Raw genomic sequence first — 19,090 nt, forward strand, 5'->3', positions numbered from 1 at the left:
TATTGAGAAAGGCCGCCGTAGGCAGACCTGGCACTCAAGAGAAGACAGGCTATGTACTCAATGCCCACAAAATGAGGTGGAAACTGAGCTGCACTTCCTAACCTCCTGCCCAATGTATGACCATATTAGAGAGACATATTTCCCTCAGATTACACAGATCCACAAAGAATTCGAAAACAAATCCAATTTTGGAAAACTCCCATATCTACTGGGTGAAATTCCACAGTGTGCCATCACAGCAGCAATATTTGTGACCTGTTGCCACGAGAAAAGGGCAACCAGTGAAGAACAAACACCATTGTAAATACAACCCATATTTATGCTTATTTATTTTATCTTGTGTCCTTTAACCATTTGTACATTGTTAAAACACTGTATATATATAATATGACATTTGTAATGTCTTTATTGTTTTGAAACTTCTGTATGTGTAATGTTTATTGTTCATTTTTATTTCACTTTATATATTATCTACCTCACCTGCTTTGGCAATGTTAACACATGTTTCCCATGCCAATGAAGCAATTGAATTGAGAGAGAGACAGAGAGAGAGAGACAGACAGACAGAGAGACAGAGACAGAGACAGAGACAGAGACAGAGACAGAGACAGACAGACAGACAGACAGACAGACAGACAGACAGACAGACAGACAGATAGACAGATAGATAGATAGATAGATAGATAGATAGATAGATAGATAGATAGATAGATAGATAGATAGATAGATAGATAGATATCATCTGGCATTAGCAGGGAGGTAGTGAGAGTAAAAAGACACATTGTCCAAGCAATCTGTGATAAAAAGCTACTTTCTACTATCTATTTAAACTGCATTGTGTTATTATAGCTAAGGCTGTAAAGCAGGAGGATAGAGTGTGAGGAGAAAGATGGGGGGGTTGGTTTACCGGAGAGGATAAGAAGCTCAGTGATCTCAGCATCACCCAGGAAGGCTGCAGCATGGAGCGGGGTGCGCTTCTCTGCATCCTGACAGAGAGAGAGAGAGTTACAGGCAGCCTTCGTAGGGTTACGCTATATATTTGATATGTGTGTGTGTGCATCATCCAGGAGCACGGGTACTTTTCAATTTAAACCAACTGAAGTCAGATTATTTTAGGCAAGAGGCAACCGAGTTAGACAGAGTTATAATAAGAGCCCAACCCAACCCCACTGAACAAAAATATAAACGAAACATGTAAAGTGTTGGTCCCATGTTTCATGAGCTGAAATAAAAGATCCCAGACATGTTTCATATGCACAAAAAGCTTATTTCTCTCAAATTTTGTGCACAAATTTGTTTGCATCCCTGTTAGTGTGCATTTCTCATTTGCCAAGATAATCCATTGCCCTGACATATCAAGAAGCTGATTAATATCAGGAAGCTGATTAAACAGCATCATCCCGAGTGGCACAGTGTTCTAAGGAACTGCATCTCAGAGCTAGAGGCGTCACTACAGACACCCTGGTTCGATTCCAGGCTGTATCACAACCGGCCTTGATTGGGAGTCCCATAGGGCGGTGCACAATTGGCCCAGCGTTGTCTGGGTTTGGCCGGTGTAGGCCGTCATTGTAAATAAGAATTTGTTCGTAACTGACTTGCCTAGTTCAATAAAGGGTAAATATTTTTTATATTTTTTATAATGATTACACAGGTGCACCTTGTGCTGGGGGCAATAAAAGGCAACTCTAAAATGTGCAGTTTTGTCACACAACACAATGCCACAGATGTCTCAAGGGAGGGTGCAATTGACATGTTGACTGCAGGAATGTCCACCAGAGCTGTTGCCAGATCATTGAATGTTCATTTCTCTACCATAAACCACCTCCAACATCGTTTTAGAGAATTTGACAGTAGATCCAACTGGCCTCACAACCGCAGACCATGTTTATGGCGTTGTGTGGGCGAGCGGTTTGCTGATGTCAACGTTGTGAACAGAGTGCCCCATTGTGGCTGTGGGGCTATGGTATGGGCAGGCATAAGCTACGGACAGCGACCACAATTGCATTATATCGATGGCAATTTAAATGCACAGAAATACCGTGATGAGATCCTGAGGCCTATTGTGAGGCCCATTTTTAAGGTATCTGTGACCAACATATCTGTATTCCCTGTCTTTTGAAATCCATAGATTAAGGCCTAATGAATTTATTTAAATTGACTGATTTCCTCATATGAACTGTAACTCAGTAAAATCTTTGTTCAGTATACAATGGCAAGGGAAACACTGCCAGAGGCCATTAATAGGACAGTTAGCTTGGAATGGACACAGAGCTGGCCAGGCAGAGAAGAGGATCTAACAGTCAGCATCCTATGGGATGAGCTAAGCCTATGGGTACTGGCTGTGTTACAGCGCTGTGCCAAAACATCCATTGTCCCTGTGGCCACTTGCCAGTTAGCACACAAAACAACCCCTCAAATCCATCTGGCCCAGCCCTCCACTGACTCTCAAACAAAAAACACATCTAAACTGGACAAAGACAAAGTTTTCATAGTAGTGCTTCTTATAGCAGCCAACAGCCCATAGAAGAGACTAAACACCCAGGAAAGAGAATGAGGGTTGGGACCAGCCTATGTCCTGTCCTGCTGGAGCAGCTAACAATATCCTTGTGCTGTTGTAAATAAATACTGGTTTGACCTTTTTCCCATACTGACCCCTGGCCCACACAGGAAGTGCACAGAGAGAGGAAATAGTAGGACTGTTTTATTCAGCATTTCCTCTGATCTGGAGCATGGAAGTATGTGAATGGAACATGTCTGGTGGTCTTACCAGAGCGTTGATGTCTTCCGATTTGTAGATGAGCATGCGTATCTCCTCAGGGTCTCCATTGAAGACGGCCTGGACCAGAGGAGGCTGAGGAGGAGACAGAGAGAAGAGAAAGGGTCAGAATCTTGGGGTCGTTCCCTAATCCTCCTCTATAGATCCAAGGTCGTTCCCTAATCCTCCTCTATAGATCCAAGGTCGTTCCCTAATCCTCCTCTATAGATCCAAGGTCGTTCCCTAATCCTCCTCTATAGATCCAAGGTGGTTCCCTAATCCTCCTCTATAGATCCAAGGTGGTTCCCTAATCCTCCTCTATAGATCCAAGGTGGTTCCCTAATCCTCCTCTATAGATCCAAGGTGGTTCCCTAATCCTCCTCTATAGATCCAAGGTGGTTCCCTAATCCTACATAATAGAACAACAAAGGAAACCTTCTTGCTCTCAGATGACAATGAAATGTCAGCACAAGTGGATACATGTCTCAAACACGAGCAGGGCTAATGCAAGTCTCCCTAAACACTAGAGGTCAACCGATTAATCGGAATGGCCGATTAATTAGGGCCGATTTCAAGTCTTCATAACAATCGGAAATCAGTAATTTTGGACGCCGATTTTGCCGTTTTTTTTTTTACACCTTTATTTAACTTTTATTTAACGATGCTAGTCTGTTAAGAACACATTCTTATTTTCAATGACGGCCTAGGAGCAGTGGTTTAACTGCCTTGTTCAGGGGCAGAACGACAGATTTTTACCTTGTCAGCTCAGGGATTCAATCTTGCAACCTTCCGGTTACTAGTCCAACGCTCTAACCAACTGCCTCTGGAGGATCCTGCCTGTTACGCGAATGCAGTAAGAAGCCAAGGTAAGTTGCTAGCTAGCATTAAACTTATCTTATTAAAAACAATCATAATCACTAGTTATAACTACACATGGTTGATGATATTACTATTTTATCTAGCGTGTCCCGCGTTACATATAATCGATGCAGTGTGCATTCGCGAAAAAGGACTGTCGTTGCTCCAATGTGTACCTAACCATAAACACCGATGCCTTTCTTAAAATCAATACACAGAAGTATGTATTTTTAAACCTGCATATTTAGCTAAAAGAAATCCAGGTCAGCAGGCAATATTAACCCGGTGAAATTGTGTCATTTCTCTTGCGTTCATTGCACGCAGAGTCAGGGTATATGCAAAAGTTTGGGCCGCCTGGCTCATTGCGAACTAATTTGCCAGAATTGTATGTAATTATGACATAACATTGAAGGTTGTGCAATACAATGTAACAGGAATATTTAGACTGATGGATGCCACCCGTTAGATAAAATACAGAACTGTTCTGTATTTCACTGAAAGAATAAATGTTTTGTTTTCGAGATGATAGTTTCCGGATTCGACCATATTAATGACCAAAGGCTCGTATTTCTGTGTGTTATTATGTTCTAATTAAGTCTATGATTTGATAGAGCAGTCTGACTGAGCGATGGTAGGCAGCAGCTGGCTCGTAAGCATTCATTCAAACAGCACTTTCGTGCGTTTTGCCAGCAGCTCTGCTGTTTATGAATTGAAGCCTATCAACTCCCGAGATTAGGCTGGTGTAACCGATGTGAAATGGCTAGCTAGTTAGCGGGGTGCGCGCTAATAGCGTTTCAAACGTCACTCGCTCTAAGACTTGGAGTTATTGTTCCCCTTGCTCTGCATGGGTAACGCTGCTTCTAGGGTGGCTGTTGTTGATGTGTTCCTGGTTCGAGCCCAGGTAGGAGCGAGGAGAGGGACGGAAGCTATACTGTTGCACTGGCAATACTAAAGTGCCTATAAGAACATCCAATAGTCAAAGGTATATGAAATACAAATGGTATAGAGAGAAATAGTCCTATAATTTCTATAATAACTACAACCTAAAACTTCTTACCTTGGAATATTGAAGACTCATGTTAAAAGGAACCACCAGCTTTCATATGTTCTCATGTTCTGAGCAAGGAACCTAAACGTTAGCTTTCTTACATGGCACATATTACACTTTTACTTTCTTCTCCAACACTTTGTTTTTGCATTATTTAAACCAAATTGAACATGTTTCATTATTTATTTGAGGAAAAATTTATTTTATTGATGTAATTATATTAATTTAAAATAAGTATTCATACAGTATTGTTGTAATTGTCATTATTACAAATATAAAAAAAAATTGGCCTATTAATCGGTAGCGGCTTTTTTGTCCTCCAATAATCGGTATCGGTATCGGCGTTGAAAAAAATCATAATCGGTCGACCTCTACTAAATACTGATCAAGCCTATCTTCAATAGGTGTCTAAACAGTCACCCTGAAATACATCTCAAGGTATCAGATTTATCAGCTCTGTGTGTGAACAAGGATAAAGGAGGAAATAGGGGAGAGGTCCTTCACATGGAATTAGAGCATTGCCAGCATGAGCAGCTGTTTGACCCTTCACTCTGGTTAAAAAAGCTGGAGGAGTGAGTGACTGTGAGTGAAACACTGTAGGCCTACATGTGGTAAAGGCCTAGTGCTGTAGTTAAGACTGTTGTGGATGTAATAAGACAACTGTATGAGGTTATTTACACAGAAGGAAATAAAGTCCTCCAACTCTACAAGGGAACAGCACAGCAGCATGTAAACATTCATCTTAGTCTAGTGTAGTGAGTGAAGTTACAGTGCTCTCTCCAGTCTCTCTCTCAGACCTAAATAAAGGTCCAGGACATCGCTGGCACGTAGGCACAAATTATCTTTGTCAATCAGTACTAGGCCTTAGATCAGCAGGGTCAGTCAGCTTTCTGAGAAACACACTGGACTGACTGGATATGACATGAGGGTAGACAGGCCGACTATAATGAGTCTGGTCATGTCCCTGTTCCAATACTTCTAAAATGGATCCTTCCACCCTTCCAGTTTTTGATTGGTGATAGCAATCACCTCACAGAAGGGAGGAAAGAAGGGTGCCTTGTAAAAGTATTTTAAAAGGACCTACCTAGCAGGTGAGACATGGTTCTGAGAGCGAAACAGACTGGGGTCATGGCTAGAAGAGATACAGCTTTTGTCAATTTTTTTAAATTGGCATTTCTAGTTAACCCTTACGCTAATTCTCCTTATCTGCTGCGTAAATTCTCCTAACCTGCTACGAAAAGTCAAATCTGACAAAAGCTGTATCCCAACAATGTCAAAACCACAGACTGGTCCCATATGGATGCTGTTTCTGGGTGCTGCCAAGCAGTGCCCCCTTACTATCACCGTGTGATGATGACTGACAGGACAATTGTTTCGACAACCTGTCAGTTACATTCAACATAAAATTCAATGACAGAGAAGAAGGCAATTGAGTCAAAGCCTGACTGACTCAGCCCTATGCACCACAGAGTCAGGCCAGAACATGTTGCTGCATCTGAACTTCCTGTCCCCCCTCCACCTTACCGCCTCACTTCCTGTTACATTCTGTCACCTTCTCAGAGTTTACACGCAGAGAGGAAACATTTTCAGTTCTGCTTGTGGGCCACACACAGACTCTGACTAATCCTATAATCTGGAAAAACCCGCGCACAAAATGTGTAGGCCTTTATGAAACAGCAGGTGGAGAGTCAGAGGTGTGCAGGCCCTACAGCCTAACTACAGTCTAACTACAGTCTAACTACAGCCTAACTACAGCTTAACTACAGTCTAACTACAGCTTAACTACAGCTTAACTACAGTTGAACTACAGTTTAACTACAGTCTAACTACAGCTTAACTACAGTCTAACTACAGCTTAACTACAGCTTAACTACAGTCTAACTACAGCTTAACTGCAGCTTAACTACAGCCTAACTACAGTCTAACTACAGCTTAACTACAGTTTAACTACATCCTAACTACAGCTTAACTACAGTTTAACTACAGTCTAACTACAGCTTAACTACAGTTTAACTACAGTCTAACTATAGCCTAACTACAGCTTAACTACAGTCTAACTACAGCTTAACTACAGCCTAACTACAGCTTAACTAGTCTAACTTCATCTTAACTACAGCTAACTACAGCTTAACTACAGCCTAACTACAGTCTAACTACAGCTTAACTATAGCTTAACTACAGCTTAACTACAGCTTAACTACAGTCTAACTACAGCTTAACTACAGTCTAACTACAGCTTAACTACAGCTTAACTACATCTTAACTACAACTTAACTAGTCTAACTACAGCTTAACTACAGTCCAAATACAGTCTAACTACAGTCTAACTACAGTCTAACTACAGTCTAACTACAGTCTAACTACATCTTAACTACAGCTTAACTATAGCTTAACTATAGCTTAACTACAGCTTAACTACAGTCTAACTACAGCTTAACTACAGTCTAACTACAGTTTAACTACAGCTTAACTACAGTCTAACTACAGTCTAACTACAGCTTAACTACAGCTTAACTAGTCTAACTACATCTTAAATACCACTTAACTAGTCTAAATACAGCTTAACTACAGCCTAACTACAGTCTAACTACAGCTTAACAACAACCTAACTACAGCTTAACTACAATTTAACTACAGCCTAACTACAGCTTAACTACAGCTTAACTATAGTTTAACCAACCACAGTGGTGACTCTGCTGAAGGAGTAGTGATTTATGGGAACAGGGCTCTCCTCCACATAGATTGATCCAGAATGTTTTCCCGCCGTTTGCCACGAGCTATCCTCTCCCTTACCGTCCGGCAGACGGTATCGGAGCATGAGGTCTGATACTAACAGGATCAGAGACAGTTTCTGTCTAAAAGCCACTTGAACTGGACTGACCACCTGCTCGGATTTTCAGTCCCTTCCTGTATTATACTGATGCTAAAATGTTTATTCTATTCTACTGAGCCATTTACTTTATGTTAATATTCTTATCTTTAATTATTTCTTATTGTTGTTGCATTGTCCAGAAGGAACATGTATCTAAGCATTTCATTGGATGGTGTATACCATGTGTATCCTGTACATATGACTAATAAAACCGTTTTAGCATGGGCTGTGCCATTGAGGACTTTCACCATTTTGAAGTAGTCAACTCTGTGGGACTTATTATGGGTTAAGGAAGGATCAAATAATTCCATCAAGGTCATCAGTAGGGATCAGCAAATTAATTATGCCTGTGGGCAAACATTCCATCCCTGCATGTGGCAGTAAATCACCACCTCTCACCAAACCATACCACACCACACCACACCACCCCTCACCAAACCATACCACACCACCCCTCACAAAACCATACCAGCGCAATGCTTGAAGCACAGTGAAGTGCTGCTGGCAAAATGCACAAAAGTGCTGTTTGAATGAATGCTTACGAGCCTGCTGCTGCCTACCATCGCTCAGTCAGACTGCTCTATCAAATATAAAATCATAGACTTAATTATAACATAATAACACACAGAAATACAAGCCTTAGGCCATTAATATGGTCGAATAAGGAAACTATTATTTCGAAAACAAAACGTTTATTATTTCAGTGAAATACGGAACCGTTCCGTATTTTATCTAATGGGTGGCATCCATAAGTCTAAATATCGCTGTTACATTGTACAACCTTCAATGTTATGTCATAATTACGTAAAATTCACCACACCACCCCTCACCACAACAGCCCTCACCACCCCACACCTCACCACACCAACCCTCACCACCCCTCACCACACCACAACACCCTCACCACCCCACACCACCCATCACCACACCAACCCTCACCACATCACACCAACCCTCACCTCACCTCACCACCCCTCACCACACCACACCAACCCTCACCTCACCACCCCTCACCACACCATACCACCCCTCCAGGCAAAACAAAAATGTCTAACACTGAGCCCATTGTTGCCACAGCACAGGCACAGCACATTGCCCTCATGCTCCTCCCTCGCCCTGAGTCCAAGGGCCAATGAATGTTGTCAAAACGACCCCTTGTCCAATAGGAGAGTGGCAGCTTCCTTGTCTACATTTAGAACACCATTAGGGTCAGCATCTTAAATAAACTAGTCCTGTCTAAAAGGGTCCCAATGGAACCAAGAGGGGTCGCCGGCATTTGACAAAACAAACGGATGTTTCTCTGTTTTGCCCTCATCCTACACAAACTTCCTGTATCTGATAAAAACTCTGTTTTCGTTCTTTGAACTGCAAACACACATGCAATCATGTCACACACACACACATTTTTTGGGCTGTGATTTTCCTTCCATAAAGATGCTGAATATAATAGCTGCATTGCTATTGGTGCCAGAGGGTACAGAGCAGATCTGAGTCTCCGCCCCCACAGCACAGCTCCAAAATGAGAGGCTGCTGATGCCGATGACGTCCCACTATAAATTCAATGCAGAAATAAAACCATGAGTGTGTTTTTCTCCTTCCCTTACTGTTGGTGGTGAGAGAGAAAATAAGTACAGTTTACATATAAGTCAGAAGTCTACATACACCTTATGCAAATTTCAACTCAGTTTTTCACAATTCCTGACATTTAATCCTAGTAAAAATTCCCCTGTCTTAGGTCAGTTAGGATCACCACTTTATTTTAAGAATGTGAAATGTCAGAATAATAGTAGAGAGAATGATTTATTTCAGCTTTTATTTCTTTCATTACATTCCCAGTGGGTCAGAAGTTTACATACACTCAATTAGATTTGGTAGCATTGCCTTTAAATTGTTTAACTTGGGTCAAACGTTTCGGGTAGCCTTTCACAAGCTTCCCACAATAAGTTGAGTGAATTTTGGCCCATTCCTCCTGACAGAGCTGGTGTAACTGAGTCAGATTTGTCGGCCTCCTTGCTCACACACGCTTTTTCAGTTCTGCCTACAAATTTTCTATGGGTTTGAGGTCAGGGCGTTGTGATGGCCACTCCAATACCTTGACTTTGTTGTCCTTAAGCCATTTTGCTATAGTTTATTAACAAGAAATTTGTGGAGTGGTTGAAAAACAAGTTTTAATGACTCCAACCTAAGTGTATGTAAACTTCCGACTTCAACTGTATCAATCAATTTGTCAGACTACTCACATGTGTATGGTCGAGTCCCCTACACAACCTAAGTGTATGTAAGGTCAGCAGCCTTCCAAAAAAAAAAAAAAGACAACACATCACGAGCACCCTTCAACGCGCACGCACGCACACACACACACACACACACACACACACACACACACACACACACACACACATACTTCCAGACGAACAATCCCATGGGGTTCCAGTAAGAAGAAAAATGAAGAAAAGGGGAGGGGGATGTCAAGACCTAATAACTTCCTGTCTCTCCCTTTCTCTGGAAAGGGATTAGGGCAACAGGTAGCCTAGGGGTTAGGCCAGTAAGCGAAAGGATGCTGGCTCGAATCCCTGAGCCGACAAGGTGAACAAGCTATCGATGTGCCCTTGAGCAAGGCACTAAACCCTAATTGCTCTTGTATAGTGCCTTAGGAAAGTATTCAGACCACTTGACTTTTTCAAAAAAAAAATAAGTTACAGCCTTATTCTACTTTTTTTTGTATCCCCAGCAATCTACACACAATACCCCATAACGACAAAGCGAAAACAGGTTTTTCTACGTTTTTACAAATGTATTAAAAATAAAAAACTGGAATACCTTATTTACATAACTATTCAGACCCTTTGCTATGAGACACGGTATTAAGCTCAGGTGCATCCTGTTTCCATTGATCATCTTTGAGATGTTTCTACAATTTGATTGGAGTCCACCTGTGGTAAATCCAATTGATTGGACATGATTTGAAAAGGCACACACCTGTCTATATAAGGTCCCACAGTTGACAGTGCATGTCAGAGCAAAAACCAAGCCATGAGGTTGAAGGAATTGTCTGTAGAACTCTAAGACATGATTGTGTCTAGGCACAGATCTGGGGAAGGATACCAAAAAATGTATGCAGCATTGAAGGTCCCCAAGAACACAGAGGCCTCCATCATTCTTAAATAGAAGAAGTTTGGAACCACCAAGACTCTTCTTAGAGCTGTCCGCCTGGCCAAACTGAGCAGTCGGGGGAGAAGGGCCTTGGTCAGGGAGGTGACTAAGAACTTGATAGTCACTCTGACAGAGCTCCAGAGTTCCTCTGTGGAGATACGAGAACCTTCCAGAAGGACAACCATCTCTGCAGCACTCCACCAATAAGGCCATTATGGTAGAGTGGCCAGACAGAAGCCACTCCTCAGTAAAAGGCACATGACAGCCTGTTTGGAGTTTGCCAAAAGGAACCTAAAGACTCTCAGACCATGAGAAACAAGATTCTCTGGTCTGATGAAATCAAGAATGAACTCTTTGGCCTGAATGCCAAGTGTCACGTCTGGAGGAAACCTGGCACCATCCTTACGGTGAAGCATGGTGGTGGCACCATCATGCTGTGGGGATATTTGTCGGCGTCAGTGACTGGGAGATTGATCAGGATCGAGGCAAAGATGAACGGAGCAAAGTACAGAGAGATCCTTGATGAAAACCTGCTCCAGAACACTCAGGACCTCAGACTGGGGCGAAGGTTCGCCTTCCAACAGGACAACGACCCTAAGCACACAGCCAAGACAATGCAGGAGTGGCTTCGGGACAAGTCTCTGAATGTCCTTGAGTGGCCCAGCCAGAGTCACTCACTGGCCAGTAGACACACAGAGCCATACACTTGTATAATCTCTCTGCAAACATACACATCCGTTACAACCTGTCCTAACTCAAACAACCCACTGACCATAACTGATGCTGGTTTGAGAGCGCATACAGTGGTGCGTGCCTGACATAGGCTGAAATCAGATGTACAGGCGAGATAGGCCATTGGATCACTTCCTGCAGCTGCTGCTCTACACAGTTCAGACTGGGCTGATCTATAGATAAAGGCCTTGGATAAGGGACAGAGGAAGGTCAAATAGCAGCACCATTAGCATTCGGTCTCACAGATAATGCGTATCCCTATGTGACCCAGAGTTTTTCCTCACCTGGGCCCCTTGTTATAGCCCATGTTTCGTGTCAGGTCATAGTCTCGAAAGCCCGACCCGATAGGCAACTGTGCCAACTGTCTGGTGGATTATTTTGGCATCCGCTTAAAAAAAAATACAAAATAGTAGCTAGCTAGATGGAGATCGTGGAGGTTATTTTTAATGAATGCATTTCACAAGTGGCTAGCTTGCATCAACTACCTTCACTAAAACCACTGCAAAGATGTTGCCTGCAAACGTTGGTTTTGAATCGCGACGTTCTGGCATGTCTGCCGCGTGATTCGTTGGGAGAGTTGTCTTTCTAAAGAGGACCCACCCCTGAACAATTTATTTTCAAAGTTGCCAAAAGAGTCCAGCATTGAAACCAGACAATAGTCACTGTTGCCAGGGTCGGGTTTTAGGGACTGGTCAGGTCATGCGTTCAGGAAAAACTCCAAGCCCAAAAAGACTGGTGATTGAGTGATGACTCAGATGACCCCTGTACTGTAGCTGTTGTTATTATTGTCCGCTTGACCCTGTTACTCAGCACCTCGACAACAAAAACAGCCCCCTATACAGTGAAGAAAAACATCTCAGATATGTCTGCGGTAACAGCAACAAAAAAGATAGTAACATACTATCATGCTCTGATGGTGAAGTTTGAAGTTTGTGACACAAGTCACTGTGCTCAACATCCTACACTCTTCTCGCTGACAACAATCTAGGAAGAGAGAAGTGGGGAACTTGACTAGGCAAGCCCAAAATGCAGAACACATTCTTTTGACAAAACCGAGGGATGCACTAGTAACAACTTGACAGATCATAACAGGTGCCGACAGCAACACTATAATTCATGGGGACGATAAAGGAATTCACAGCTGAATTCCAGTGGCGCGTGGCGGTGGCTCAACTGGGGTACAGTTTACAGAAGAGCCATCAGAAAGTCACCCCGAATTCGTTGTCCTACTTTTAAAACGGTAAGGAGAACAAAGAACTATGTAAATACTGCAAATGCATCTACAACATGAGATAACACACACCGCCCAATTTCATTCACAGCACGAGATGCACGACACACCTCCTCGCTCGCGTAGCGGACCGCAGCTGTTCCTCTGGGCACCAGAAAAACGATTTCCTCTCACTTGCCAGCGACGCATGAAAAATTATTTCTCAATTATGTAACGTTTACAAAAACATTCCACTTTCCCGGGACCTACTTGGGCATATCTTTGTATCAACGAAGTAGTCACTATCGCAATGCATAATGAGAAAAGCTTATAGACTATCTACATCTACATATAACGTTAAGGAAACATTAATTATTTGTCAAATTGGCATAGCTACCTGTTCGACGAGTTTTAGAACAGCCATAATAGTCTCGATCAATTTGGTCAGCACATCAACACACTCCCTTGAATATCAGATCATGCAATTATCTTGAAATAATATTGCAGTTCAAAATCTTCTATCTTTCCTCTTGTAGTCAGGGAAGATGCAGTAGTCAGGGAAGTGAATCGTGCATCAATAATTGTTCCTTTTCTGATGCAACGCAGAACCTCAGTCAGGGCCCGGGCTGTATCAGGGCCCCATGGCCAGCTCCACTGACACTATCTGCGGTGAGGGGGAGTCGCGCCACCGCCACAGTGTGCGAAGGGAGGAGGGAAAGAAGGAATTGCTTCTCCGACTCGACCGACTGATGTAAACAATCCGCATTTACAGTTTATGCACGGGGGAATTTCTCTTTAAATTACCAAACACTCCCTTCTCACTTTGCAGCTCCGAAAATCTTCCTGTATATGTAAAACGGGTGAACTGAGATTGCACAGGAAGTTCAAGCCTCTCGCTCTCCTACACTCAGATGCAGAATTTGAGGAGAGTCATCGCGGATTGTCAGCGCCAACGCTCGGTAGAGTGCTCCCTCTGCTGCCCTCCTGTGTCTAGAATAGGGGGAAAAAACAAACAAGGGTTTGTAAATTGCTTTGGTAAATGTTCAGTGGCCTACAGATACACTACAGGTGAATTACCTAGAATTGTAGATATATTAATTTGTAACAAACAGGTTAGTTTCTTGTCATCAATCTGAAATGCCCCTATGTTCTTATGCATTCATCTCTGTGTGCAGTATGAACAGATATGTTTACTGTTGCCTCTCTATTTCTCTTTCTCAACACACCACCTTTCGTACAGTCAACAGGTTCAGGGAGATGCATTCCTGAGTTTATTGTGTTTTGGAGAGCAAACAGGAAATGTGTATCAGAATCAGTCACTGCCTTACTAGGTCTGGGTGGTTAGAGCTAATCCTTCATATGGTTACTGGAGAATGGAACTTTGGCACAGAACTATATGGAGCATGTCTCATTGTTGTTGCATCTCTGATTTCCTGTTGACAGAATTATACAACCCGTCTTAACCACTATATAGCCACCCACACCAAACAACCACTACCCTTCAGGGGACAACTGACCCGGCAAAGCCCCCACAAGTGCCAAGTTGTGACTAAACGTTAGTCATCCCTGACTAGTGCCCACAGGGTCCCCACCACTTATCATGGTAGCCAGAATGGTTGGCTTTTGCTTTTTTGAAGAAAATATTAAAGTTCTTCCTTCTTACATATTCCTCATTTCATAGAGTTGACCTAAATGTTGTGACTCTAGTTGTAACTAAATGTTGTTGCTCATCCATGCCCAGTGCCCACATGGGTGAGCAGTTTCCCACCCCACCCTACTCTCTGCAATGGGAGGCAGAATGGCTGGCTTTTTCATTGAGGAAAAGACTCAAAATCTTCCTTCTATCATCCTCATGTATGGTGCCACGTCAAATCTCATTCTAGAAAAGAGAGCCAGATTCACATTTATAGATAAAGGTAACATTTATAAAGGTAACATTTATAGATAAAGGTAACATTTATAAAGGTAACATTTATAGATAAAGGTAACATTTATAGATAAAGGTAATATTTATAGATAAAGGTAATATTTATAGATAAAGGTAACACGTAAATAATGTGCATACGATATAAACTAAGTTAAGAACAAAACATTAACAACATCTGTTCTTTCCCTGACAGACAGACCAGGTGAATCCAGGTGAAAGCTATGATACCTTATTGATGTCACCTGTTAAATCAACTTCAATCAGAATAGATGAAGGGGAGGAGACAGGATAAAGAAGGATTTTTAAGCCTTGAGACAATTGACACATGGATTGTGTATGTATGCCATTCAGAGGGTGAATGGGCAAGACAAAATACAGTGCCTTGCGAAAGTATTCGGCCCCCTTGAACTTTGCGACCTTTTGCCACATTTCAGGCTTCAAACATAAAGATATAAAACTGTATTTTTTTGTGAAGAATCAACAACAAGTGGGACACAATCATGAAGTGGAACGACATTTATTGGATATTTCAAACTTTTTTAACAAATAAAAAACTGAAAAATTGGGCGTGCAAAATTATTCAGCCCCCTTAAGTTAATACTTTGTAGCGCCACCTTTTGCTGCGATTACAGCTGTAAGTCGCTTGGGGTATGTCTCTATCAGTTTTGCACATCGAGAGACTGAAATGTTTTCCCATTCCTCCTTGCAAAACAGCTCGAGCTCAGTGAGGTTGGATGGAGAGCATTTGTGAACAGCAGTTTTCAGTTCTTTCCACAGATTCTCGATTGGATTCAGGTCTGGACTTTGACTTGGCCATTCTAACACCTGGATATGTTTATTTTTGAACCATTCCATTGTAGATTTTGCTTTATGTTTTGGATCATTGTCTTGTTGGAAGACAAATCTCCGTCCCAGTCTCAGGTCTTTTGCAGACTCCATCAGGTTTTCTTCCAGAATGGTCCTGTATTTGGCTCCATCCATCTTCCCATCAATTTAACCATCTTCCCTGTCCCTGCTGAAGAAAAGCAGGCCCAAACCATGATGCTGCCACCACCATGTTTGACAGTGGGGATGGTGTGTTCAGCTGTGTTGCTTTTACGCCAAACATAACGTTTTGCATTGTTGCCAAAAAGTTCAATTTTGGTTTCATCTGACCAGAGCACCTTCTTCCACATGTTTGGTGTGTCTCCCAGGTGGCTTGTGGCAAACTTTAAACAACACTTTTTATGGATATCTTTAAGAAATGGCTTTCTTCTTGCCACTCTTCCATAAAGGCCAGATTTGTGCAATATACGACAGATTGTTGTCCTATGGACAGAGTCTCCCACCTCAGCTGTAGATCTCTGCAGTTCATCCAGAGTGATCATGGGCCTCTTGGCTGCATCTCTGATCAGTCTTCTCCTTGTATGAGCTGAAAGTTTAGAGGGACGGCCAGGTCTTGGTAGATTTGCAGTGGTCTGATACTCCTTCCATTTCAATATTATCGCTTGCACAGTGCTCCTTGGGATGTTTAAAGCTTGGGAAATCTTTTTGTATCCAAATCCGGCTTTAAACTTCTTCACAACAGTATCTCGGACCTGCCTGGTGTGTTCCTTGTTCTTCATGATGCTCTCTGCGCTTTTAACGGACCTCTGAGACTATCACAGTGCAGGTGCATTTATACGGAGACTTGATTACACACAGGTGGATTGTATTTATCATCATTAGTCATTTAGGTCAACATTGGATCATTCAGAGATCCTCACTGAACTTCTGGAGAGAGTTTGCTGCACTGAAAGTAAAGGGGCTGAATAATTTTGCACGCCCAATTTTTCAGTTTTTGATTTGTTAAAAAAGTTTGAAATATCCAATAAATGTCGTTCCACTTCATGATTGTGTCCCACTTGTTGTTGATTCTTCACAAAAAAATACAGTTTTATATCTTTATGTTTGAAGCCTGAAATGTGGTAAAAGGTCGCAAAGTTCAAGGGGGCCGAATACTTTCGCAAGGCACTGTATTTAAGTGCCTTTGAACAGGGTATGGTAGTAGGTGCCAGGTGCACTGGTTTGTGTCAAGAACTGCAACACTGCTGGGTTTTCACACTCAACAGTTTCCTGCATGTATCAAGAATGGTCCACTACCCAAAGGACATCCAGCCAACTTGACACAACTGTGGGAAGCATCGGAGTCAACATGGGCCAGCATCCCTGTGGAACGCTTTAGACACCTTGTAGAGTCCATGCCCCAACAAATTGAGGCTGTTCTGAGGGCAAACGTGGGGGGTGCAACTCAATATTAGGAAGCTGTCCGTAATGTTTTGTACTCTGTGTATTTTTCTCCCTAAATTCCCGTTTCTGTCTGCATTCTACTGTCTGTATGAGTTAGTGTCTGCCTGCCTCCCTGTCTCTGTTGATAAGGGCAAGCAGAGGTCACAGCCATATGGTTGACTGCAAGGCCAGTTACGCTGCAGCTCAGTGGCTCAGCCCAGTCTTCCCACTTAGAAAGAGACCAGATTCCAGCTGCCAACAACACAGTATGACTACACTCGCTCCAGGGCTTCTTTCTCATCCCCCCTACCTCCTCCCTACAATGGAAACCCTCCCCCACCACTCACACATATACACTATATGCCGCAGGAGCAGTAGAGGCCCATGCATGTGCTGCCTTTGACCCAGTTTGCAGGCAGACAGACTCCACCATGCTCGCTCAACTCTCTGATATATTCTGACTCTCTTGAGGACAGTGTGTGTGTTGTGAGTGAGTGAGTGAGTGAGTGAGTGAGTGAGTGAGTGAGTGAGTGAGTGAGAGAGAGAGAGAGAGAGAGAGAGAGAGAGAGAGAGAGAGAGAGAGAGAGAGAGAGAGAGAGAGTGAGATAGAGAGAAAGAGCTGAGCTCTGAGTTCCTCTTGTCAGGGCTGGATGGAAAACTACCTGGGTGTCTGTCTGGGCGCTGGTCTCCCAGTTCAAGGACCGCACTCTACGAAATGGTCTTCATGAGGTGTTGGAGCTCATCCTCGGTGATTACAATTGGTTGACTATAGCCATGTTTGTCAGGCTTTTAGTGGTATGAGGGCACGGCACGGGGACAAGACTAGATTGACTACCTCGCTCCGCTGGCATTAACCCTAACTATGAGTAGCAGTGGAGGCTCCTGAAGGGAGGATGGCTCAAAGTAATGCCTGGAATGGAGCAAATGGAATGGCATCAAACACATTGAAACCATGGAAACCACATGTTTGCCATTTTTTATACAATTCCACACCAGCCATGACCACAAGCCCATCCTCCACAATGAAGGTGCCACCAACCTGTGATGAGTAGCCTTTTTTTAAGCCTTATTTTACCAGGTAAGTTGACTGAGAACACATTCTCATTTACAGAAAAAACCTAGTTACAGGGGAGAGGAGGGATAAATGAGCCAATTGGACGCTGGGGATGATTAGGTGGCCATGACGGTATGAGGGCCCAATTGGGAATTTAGCCATGGGATCTTTAGTGACCACAGAGTCAGGACACCTGTTGATTGTCCCATATGAAAGACGGCACCTTAAACAGAGCAATGCTTCCAGTGTGGTATGCTGCTGACTATGTAACACTGACCTGTATATGAAGGAAAGACAGCACCTTAAACAGAGCAATGTTTCCAGTGTGGTATGCTGCTGACTATGTAACACTGACCTGTATATGAAGGAAAGACAGCATCTTATTGAAGGACAACAGACCTTTAGATCTGGGGGAGTTCTGTTTACGTGATCTCCCTAAAAACACGCCACTTCGATGCAGATATGAGACTTTTCATAGCACGTTATGAGAACTCTTTTCCTAACCATAACTTAATTCTCCTAACCATAACCTAATTCTCCTAACCGGCTACGAAAAAGTCAATTCCGGTCGTAGCTGTATCGAAGTGGCGTATTTTAGGAAATCTCTTCTGTTTAGATACGAGTAAGCGTTGTTCCTTTGGCGTGAACCCTGAGGGTATCCCAGACATATTTGTCTGTTTCGTGGACACAGAAAAAGCAAAGTTCTGAACTAAAAAGCATGTTCTATAGAAATTCTCAATTGAAAGTAATTTTTAGTACTAATAAATAATATGGTGTCAGCCCAATAAACAACATACAGCCATCTTTATGGAAGAAAGCACAGTAAGCATTGGTTTCCATGTCATCCTCACAGGGCTAACTACCCAGAGCACTCCTTCTCCTTGGTCGACAGGGCTGATAATGGAACAAAAGGGGTTTAAGGTTTCCTTTTATTAACATTTCTGAACAAGCGGTAGCCTTTGAAATGTAATGTAGTGGCATTTCTGGATGAAATGTACATGTCAGTCATTTAACAGATACTTATCCAGAGCAACTTACAGGATAAATTAGGGTTCAGTGCCTTGCTCAAGGCCACAGTTAGATTTTTGACCTAGTCAGCTCGGTGATTTAAACCAGCAACCTTTTGGTTACTGTCACAACACTCTTAACCGCTAGGCTACCTGCCCAAATATAGTTCATTTGGGGTGGTTGATATTCTACTCCTGCTTGTGTACATTTAACTGCAGTAAAAATC

General features: G+C 42.7%; 1 protein-coding gene across 2 annotated transcripts in view; it reads right to left on the reverse strand.

Moving 5' to 3' along the window:
- The window catches only part of LOC139380874 (serine/threonine-protein phosphatase 6 regulatory ankyrin repeat subunit B-like), a 69,698-nt gene extending 56,194 nt beyond the window's left edge, over nt 1-13,504 (reverse strand). The window contains exons 1-3 of one of the 2 annotated variants that reach the window (XM_071124014.1): nt 13,026-13,504; nt 2,768-2,851; nt 908-986 (exon numbers count right to left, since the gene is read on the reverse strand). In XM_071124014.1, coding sequence (XP_070980115.1) covers nt 908-986; nt 2,768-2,851; nt 13,026-13,052 — 190 coding nt within the window. In that variant the 5' untranslated portion in view covers nt 13,053-13,504. The remainder of the gene's footprint in view (nt 1-907; nt 987-2,767; nt 2,852-13,025) is intronic. The other variant, XM_071124013.1, reaches the window with a different exon arrangement.
- Between the last annotated feature and the right edge of the window lie 5,586 nt (nt 13,505-19,090).

This window comes from Oncorhynchus clarkii, chromosome 22 (genome assembly GCF_045791955.1).
Source record: "Oncorhynchus clarkii lewisi isolate Uvic-CL-2024 chromosome 22, UVic_Ocla_1.0, whole genome shotgun sequence".
In the NCBI taxonomy this organism is placed as follows: domain Eukaryota; kingdom Metazoa; phylum Chordata; class Actinopteri; order Salmoniformes; family Salmonidae; genus Oncorhynchus; species Oncorhynchus clarkii.